The 8,763-nt window shown below is 41.7% G+C and overlaps 3 protein-coding genes across 3 annotated transcripts; 2 read left to right on the top strand and 1 right to left on the bottom strand. All coding sequences in view use genetic code 12, as the record gives it.

The window, feature by feature from the left end:
• Positions 1–44: 44 nt before the first annotated feature.
• On the bottom strand, positions 45–2,627 carry ERG7 (lanosterol synthase; the record flags this gene model as incomplete). The annotated part of the gene is made up of 3 exons (XM_051755372.1): positions 45–153; positions 345–1,755; positions 2,069–2,627. 3 exons carry the CDS (start codon positions 2,625–2,627, stop codon positions 45–47), a joined length of 2,079 nt encoding a protein of 692 aa, XP_051611403.1.
• Positions 2,628–3,275: 648 nt separating this feature from the next.
• On the top strand, positions 3,276–6,842 carry UTP22 (rRNA-processing protein; the record flags this gene model as incomplete). The annotated part of the gene is made up of 1 exon (XM_051755361.1): positions 3,276–6,842. The coding sequence occupies one exon, from the start codon at positions 3,276–3,278 to the stop codon at positions 6,840–6,842; it is 3,567 nt and encodes a 1,188-aa protein (XP_051611402.1).
• A 276-nt stretch (positions 6,843–7,118) lies between these two features.
• On the top strand, positions 7,119–8,603 carry HEX3 (SUMO-targeted ubiquitin ligase complex subunit; the record flags this gene model as incomplete). Its single annotated transcript, XM_051755350.1, has 1 exon — positions 7,119–8,603. The coding sequence occupies one exon, from the start codon at positions 7,119–7,121 to the stop codon at positions 8,601–8,603; it is 1,485 nt and encodes a 494-aa protein (XP_051611401.1).
• Positions 8,604–8,763: the final 160 nt, after the last annotated feature.

Here is an 8,763-nt window from a genome sequence, read left to right as displayed (position 1 = left end):
AAGACATAAAAGTCACTTATAATCACATAAGCCCCAAATGTGTATTATTCAGATCCGACGTGAGGGTGTAACACCATTCCCTCCTTTCTTGCCCTCGTTCTCTTCGCGTACAATCCTAACGCCTTATCTTGGACTTGTGGTATGATAGCTGGGCTATCGCAACATGTACATTTCTTGTAAAAGCAGGTTATCCAAAGGGCAATCAAAGTCTAACAAAAAGTTGGTTCAACTTCATTAGGTAGGTTCCCTCTATAGCAATTCATATAAGTGCTTGACTCCGGATTTAGTTCCTGGTATCTCCNAACACCATTCCCTCCTTTCTTGCCCTCGTTCTCTTCGCATACAATCCTAACGCCTTAATAGGAAATAAGAACCGATATGATGGATACTCTATTGCACAGCTATGATTAAACACGCCTTCAACGTCTTCAAACTCCCATTCACCAGTGGGCAACTGGCGGCGCATGAGCAATTCAACTCCCTTGCGAATGGGCTCTTCTTCAGGATAATCGGCCAAGATGAGTCCAATTAATGCCCAGGCGGTTTGAACAACAAGCGATTCTTTTCCACTCACATAGGTATGCGTTTCACATGATTTCATAGACTCTGACCATCCTCCGTCTTTCAATTGTTTGGAGATCAAAAAATCACACCCCCTTTTAACGGACTCCGAATTTGAGTAGTTAAGCCCGATGCTGTTGAAAGCTTCGAGTGCAAACAAGGACGCATATGTGTAGCAGATTCCCCAACAACCGTACCACGAGCCATCAACCGGACTCTGTGCGCTCTTTATATACTGTATAGCACTGTCAATAGCGTTTTGAATAATTTCCGTTTTGTAATCTGGATAATATTTACGAAAGTAAGTCAACCCCAAGACGGAAGAGTCTGTGCATTCGACATAGGGGTATTCTACCATTATGTTGTTGAAAACTTCGGCGGGATTCAATTTCTCCAACAAGACGGTAGATTTGATTCCTTCGTATGTGGAAAATGACCCAAATTCCCAATCACCCACGTTTTGTATTTGCAACAAAACCTCGATTGCATTGAAAATATCCTTGTCGGTTATGGCGTTCTTGATATCCTCAAATCTCTTATCGTTCCTCACCATTATTATTGCCTTGATGGCTTCTGCAGTACAGTCACTAACGGTGTATCCTTGATCTTTAGTGCTGAAGGGCCAAGCGCCTAGTCTTCTATCCCTAAAGCTTCCCTCAACGCAGTTTTCAGTAAATTGAGATCTAACCAAGAATAAATACGACCTTCTAATCATTTCATGGTACCTCTCGTCATCCACCAATCCGGTCATAAAGAAATATTGAACCATGAATGCAGCGTCCCATACCTGCACCCCATTGGTTCCCATCACTGTCATACCCTGAGGCCCGTGAAATAATACATCGTTCATTCGATTCAACAATCCAAGAAAGTTTTTGGAGTTGGGTCCTTCTCGGTGGTATGTCACTACCATATTCATTGAAAAGCTAACCGGCGCGATGCATAAGTAGTCTGTATTCTCGTACTCTTTCTCGATTAGATTGTAGACCCTTGAATTGACCCAATTAAGCAACCACTTAGGACGAATACTCTCCCATTTGCTCAATACAAAATTGGCCATGTCAAGCACTTTTGTATGTGGATAGTACAAATCAACGCCGCAAACATTATTTCTGTTTGCTCCAAAATCTATAGACTCATACGGTAATTGGTTGGGCAAATAAATCTCGTTCCTTAACTCTTTTAATGTGGAGTCTAGCTTGCAACTCACCTTGTTTGCCNGCAATTTGCAATAAAACACTCAGACCATTTCAACCTTTATTAAGAGTTTTCATATTAATTGGTGGTTGATCCACACACACACACTCACACTCACATGTGGAGTCTAGCTTGCAACTCACCTTGTTTGCCAGTAAGTAACCCCCCACAGGCAAGTATATGGCCCTCGTATGAACCCACCATCTTCCAGGGTGAATTGGTAGACTATAAGGTAACGTCCACAACTCTGGTGGTGCTGGATTGACGCCTTTCCACTCATACAAATTCAAGACAGCCAACCACGCCTTACCCCAGTGTGGGTTTTTTATAGCACCTCCCAAACGGTGTAAAGTTTTTCTAGCCTTAATTAGAACTGGATGATCAGCAGCCAATCCCAACAATCGGAGACACAAATAATTCATCGTAGTGCCAAAACAAGTAGACTTGTCAACTGAATGCAATCCCCATCCACCATCTACTGGGTTAGCAGTATTGACAATGTATCTTATCATTTCCAATCTGAATGGTTCAGGAATAGGATTACCGCTGAAATAATTAGCGGCTACGTATCCGATTGTCATAAACATGGGTCCTTTGTACTGGCAAGGGAAAATCCCGTTCTCCAATTGCAAAAGTTTGAGAAAGTCTGCACCCTTTTGCATCGCTTCAGAGGGAGTTTCGGTTGAGGCAGCTGGGGGAGGTACAAAATCATCCGTTTTTAGAAGCCATTTGACAAAAGTTGATTGTGGCTCCTCATTGACTTCCTCGGGTTCTATGTAGTGCCACGTCTCCCTACCCACTGGGTCTGTTCTTAGTCTCCACCTCGACTTATCTGTCCTGGGCAAGTCGAGTTCCTCTGAATAATACATGCTTGTTTTATCCTCGATTGTGAAATGTGAGCTGTGTCGAGAAACTTTCTAAATGTTTGTCAATTTCGATTGCTAGATGAATTGGTGTATATTGGTATTATTTAAATCCAACTTACAAGACATCGATAGCTCATACCTTTTTCCAAAAAAACACGGTTTTTAACACGTGAAGTACGATCGTATACACAAGGAAAAAGATTCTAGTACTTTTGGTAGCGATGCAAAAGTCGTGTGCAAGACCAAACAATAGTTTCGCAGAACTGATATGTACCAGGTTTGAATACTGCTGTTACAAACTAGCTTTCCTATAATCTTGCACCAAGAGCGTAGAGACAGTGTTGTTGTACATGGATACTTGAGAAACATATATAGCCTACCAATATGATAAGGAGAAGAAAGTATAGGAGGAGAAGGAAAAAGAGAAAGAACGAAAAAAAAAAAAACGAATAATAATCTATGATGAGAAGAGAGAAGAAGAGAGAGAGAGAGAGAGAAAAAAAAAAAAAAAAAAAAACTGAGAAGCTTTTTTTGAAAGAATACGAAGAGGTGTCAGAATTTTCAACCTTCACTTTTATCAATTCAATATAAGTGAGCTTCGTCTAATCCAGCCCAACCTCTGCCTCATATAAACCTTTGACTTGTTTCACAATGGTTAAGAGGAAGTCTGATTTCACTGAAGGGGCCAAAAACAAGGTTGCGAAGGTAGTGGATTCATCTGAAGAAGCTGCAAATGGCATAGTGGCTACCGATAGTAACCACAACGGACATGTTATTGAGGACGAAACTCACTTTGATGGCAACGAAATCAAAGATGACCTCCATGAGGACGAATCCAGTGGCGATGAAGATGGTGGCGATGAAGATGGTGGCGATGAAGATGACGTCGATGACAAAGCCCTCCAAGCAAGACCATCAAAGAAAGGTAAAACTCAACTCACTGCACAAGACATACAAGTAGCACGAGAGACGGCAGAACTTTTCAAGTCGAACATTTTCAAACTACAGATCGATGAATTAATGAAGGAGGTAAAAGTTAAGAAATCACACGAGGAAGTTATGGAGAAGGTGTTGCATAGATTACACGACTTGATCAAGGAGATTCCGGCAGTTGAGAATTTATCCTTGCATGAAGCAGAAGGACTATTCAATCACAAAAAGGTGGCTATACCATTCCCTGATCCAAAGCCTACAAATGTTAAGTACTCATTTTCATATGGACCTCCAGAGGATTTATCTTTGGTTGGTTCGTATGGGTTGAAGACTGGAATTAGCCAAGGTCTGTCAATTGATGTCGCACTAACAATGCCAAGGTCTATTTTTCAACCAAAGGATTATCTCAATTTCAGGGCTTTGCACAAGAGGGCGTTTTACCTTGCTTATTTAGCAGACCATCTAATTCCCTTGACGAAAAAGAACAACCTTCCCGTCAAAATCACGTACTCATTCTTCAACGATGACGTCTTGTGTCCTATTTTACATATTGAGAGTATCCAAACCGAAAACCCCGACGATCTTATCTTCTTCAAAACAAAGTACAAAATCAATTTAATCCCGGCTCTTCCATTCAATGTTTTTGAGTCGAAGAAGCTACTTCCAGATAAAAATTGCATTCGAATTCAATCAGAGAGCAAAGAATTGCCGCCCACTCCGTTGTACAACTCGAGTATATTGATGCAATCTAGTTATGATTATTATCTCAAATTTTTGTATTCCATGAAGAAATCTACAGACTCGTTCAGGGATGCATGTGTCTTAGGACGGTTGTGGTTGCACCAACGTGGCTTCAACTCAACTTTTAGTGGGGGCGGATTTGGACATTTTGAATTTGCAATTTTAATGAGCGCATTGCTTCATGGCGGGGGAGTGAATGGAAATAGGATCTTGTTGTCTGGTTATTCTTCTTATCAGTTGTTTAAAGGTGCAGTCAAGTACTTGGCAACAATGAACCTTATTTCGGGGTACTTGTCATTTTCATCTGAGATAGGCGAAGCAGTCCCAGCAAAATTCAAAGCAGACGGATTCAGCGTTCCTACAATTTTTGACAAGAATACCAAGATCAATATATTGTGGAAAATGACGCCGGCTTCGTATGAAAATCTCAAAATGAAGGCAGTTCAAACGCTTGAATTGCTCAACGATGTGGTTAAAGACAGATTTGACCCAATATTACTTCAGAAATCAAATTATGATTTCCTCAAGTTTGACATACTTTTGTCATTTACCATAGAAGAAAACGCGATTGAAACTTTTGGACCACTAGAGAAGATCAGATATATAACCTTTGACAACTACATGAAGAGCCGGATCTACACTCTTCTAAAGAGAGCTTTGGGCGAGAGAGTGAATGTTGTGAGTGTTTGGAAGGATAAAGTCAAAAGCTTTTTTTCTGTGCATAAACGAAAACCCACAGACCTTTCCAATAATTGGGTTATTGGGTTACAGCTAAACCCGGAAGAGTGTGACAAAGTCGTAACCAAGGGTCCCGACAATAACGAAAAAGAAAAGGGAGCTTTGTTTAGATCCTTTTGGGGGACAAGGGCCTCTTTAAGGCGATTCAAAGATGGTTCCGTTCAGCACTGTGTGGTCTGGACTTTGGGAGATAGGGAACCCTTGGTAGTTTCAATCATTAAATACGCCTTGGAGATGCATATACTGGCTGAACTTGCGCAGTCGATATACACGAGCAGTGGATTGTACGAGAAGAAACTCCCACTCTCATTGTTATCCACCACTTCGAATCAAATTTCACATTCGTTGTCAAGCTACACAATTTTACGAAACTCGTTCGACAATATGACGAAAACTTTGACCAGTTTGGAGTTGCCGTTAAGTATCAAATCGGTGTTGCCAGCCTCGTCTTCTATGCGGTATACGTCATTGCTACAGCCCGTCCCCTTTGCAGTTTCCAATCCAGACTACTGGAACGACTGTGTGGTCCAGTTTGAAATTTCATCAAAGTGGCCGGATGAATTGAAGGCTTTAGAAAAAACAAAAACCGCACTTTTGCTTAAAGTGTCTGAGATGTTGAGGGGAACCGAGTATAGTACTTTTGTTACGCTGGATGATTCAATTCCTTTTAATCAGGAGGTTTGCTTGCTAAACATTTTGACCCCAGAAGGTTTTGGCTTCAGACTTCGGGTTCTTACTGAGCGAGATGAGGTTTTGTACCTCAGAGCGGTGAGCAACGCCGATAAGCAAAAGTCAATTGCACAAGACGTTTACTTAAAGTTTATTCAAAAATATCAAGCGTCGGTGAAGCACACACGAACCATTTCTCAGTTAGCCCAACATTTCCCCTACTACTCCCCCACCGTTAGATTAGTTAAGCAATGGCTCGATTCGCAGTTACTTCTCAATCATTTTAGCGATGAGTTGGTGGAATTGGTTGCATTGAAGCCATTTGTGGATCCTGCTCCCTATTCAGTCCCTCATTCGGTCGAGAATGGATTTTTGCAGGTACTTTTCTTTTTGGCAAATTGGAACTGGCGTGATACACCTCTCATATTGGATGCTGTTAAAAGCACTGCAGAAGATGACGCTACGCTAAGTGACAAGCTAACCATCCAGGCTTATAGAGTCATTGAGCAAAACTTCAACAAAATCAGAGAAGCAGATCCAGCTGGTATAAAAACGCAATTGTTTATTGGTTCCAAAGATGATCCGTCTGGAATTTTATGGTCGAACAATCTCACTTTACCTATTGCTGCCAGATTGACTGCACTTGCGAGAGCGGCAACCACGTTATTGTCATCTCAGGGTAACAATGAAGCCTTTTTGGATTCTATTTTCACTCCAGCATTGAAGGATTATGATTTCGTCATGGACGTGAAGTTCCAAAATCTAACCAGCTCGTCTGGTATTCTTCCCACCGACGCGTTCAAGAACTTAGTCCAGCCGTTAACTTCGTATCCCGATGACATTTCATCCAAATGCGACTTTGTACAAGCTTTTTATCGCGATTTGGAAGCCAAGTTTGGAAATGCCATCATTTTCTCAACGCAAAAGTTTACCGGTTTGCGTAAGGACGGCAAGAATGTAATTGGGGGGTTGTTTATTCCGTCAAGTTTGTCAAGAAAGAAATTCAGGACTAATTTAGGACTCAATGTCAAACCTGAAGAAGATAAAGAGGAAGTGATTTTGAACAAAGAGGCGGTCTTTGATCAAATCAAATTGCTCGGACATAGCTTGAATTTGAATTTCACTATGCAAAAGTAGCTGGTGTCACGCAAAGGCTAGGTATGTAGTATGACTTTGTATCAATAAAGGCAGATTTAGATAGACTCTGTACACCATTTAGGTCAATCAGGGTATGAAATCACGTGCGTGACGTTTTTGTTTTTTTTTTTTGATAAGGCGAGACAGAAAAAAAAGAAAACCAGAAATCATTTGTTTTCGTTTTCATAGGTGTTGCCGATAAATGTTGGTAACGAGTCGGTGCAAACTCAAAACCTCACATTTTCAAAGACTACTTTCATAAACTGTCACATAAACATGCCAACTCCGCATGGAGACTCTACCCGCAGAAGGAGACGGGAAAGTGGTCAAGAGCCACCCGTAATAGATATATCCTCAGATGACAATGCCCTGATGAATCCGTCCAACGGCCATAGTCGATGGCAAAATTCACCAACGCGGCATCTGCGTCTGCGTGAATACTCTCAGGCACAAGTGCAACAACACGGAAGAAATCCGCTGCCCACAACAAGGAATCACACGGGACAAGGTTCCGGAAATCCAACAGTACTTACAGCAATCACCTTAGAGGAGGACGACAGTGATGATGATATAGAGATACTATCCATCAACACGACTCATAGAACGCCACTGGCATCAAATACAGATCAAATAAACAGTCACGCAAGTCAGGCGCCATATATCACTAACACTTTACAAGAGTCGGGAAACGGAGATGATGATGTGGAAATAACCAGCGTACGACAGAGCCATACACCACCACAAGCTCACATCGACACTCCTATTGGACATATTGCCTACCATCCTGAATTTGAATCGGTTTATCCAAGTAACGAACAAATTCACCCGATGGACAATCGGTATCCAACCCGTAACGTCAGAAGGCGACTAGGACATATACCTATGCCTCCCAATGCGCGAGCGACGCGCCTGCATACGCCTCGGAGTAACGTGGGTCATCGAGGGGTACAATTGCCATCATCACGGAGGGAGGCTCAGCATTCTCGTGGTAATATGGCATTGTCCACTGGTGGTGATAGGAGACAAGGTGCGACCAGCAGTCGTCGTGGTGGACAGAATCAACATCGGCCCGTTAGAAGCTCAAGAAGTGGCTCCTCGTTATCGCATAGGCCTATTCCTGATTTCATTAATCGAATCAATTTTCACATTCGAGTGCCTGATCCACTGCAGCATTTCTTTTTTTCCAATTTGTTTGGCGTAGCTGACTTGCCACCAGACGTTCTCGAAAGCAATATAATGCAAAGGATAGAGGAAGATAACAATCGAGCGGTTGATGCGAGGAGAGAAAGAGAATCAAACTATAATCGGAAATTTATGGCAGAGAAGCAAAAGCTTGCTGAAGCAGAAAACGCCAAAGGAACGCATACAAACAAAGTTGATCCAAGTGAAGATCTTGTATGTGAGTTGTGCAGTGTCACTTTAGGAGAGGGGGCGCCTGATGATTTCAAAGGTAATCCAAAATACGATTTGAATTTTGCAAAATATGCTGAGCAATACCAAACACAAGCACCATGGTTTTGCGTAAATCCATTTACAGATGCCGACCATGATTTGAGCAAGAGAATATTTGTATCCAAGTGTGGACACACGTTTTGTGGAAGGTGCGTGAAGAATATAGCAGGGAGACCAACGAAAAAGCCAAAGGATGCCCCACTGGGTTTTACAATAAAAAATCCTAGCATATACGCACCAACAAAATGTCCTGCAAAGGATTGTGGGAAAAAATTTGTTTCCAAAGCATTCACTGAGGTGTTTTTTTGAGAGAGATGAGTCTTATTGGTTCGAGTATTGTATAGACCTACTTCGAACGACCAAAGTGTTGTTAGCTTATGTACAAGTATAACAATCGCAAATAAAACAATTAATCTGTGCTCAATGTTTTTTTTGTAAGCTCCTGTAGAATAAACAGGAGCTGTTAGTA

The sequence above is a fragment of the Candida theae genome (assembly GCF_024610275.1).
Source record: "Candida theae strain CBS 12239 chromosome Unknown scaffold124, whole genome shotgun sequence".
In the NCBI taxonomy this organism is placed as follows: Eukaryota; Fungi; Ascomycota; class Pichiomycetes; order Serinales; family Debaryomycetaceae; genus Lodderomyces; species Lodderomyces theae.
Note: the sequence above shows the minus strand (reverse complement) of the source record. Positions and strands in the feature narration are given on the sequence as shown.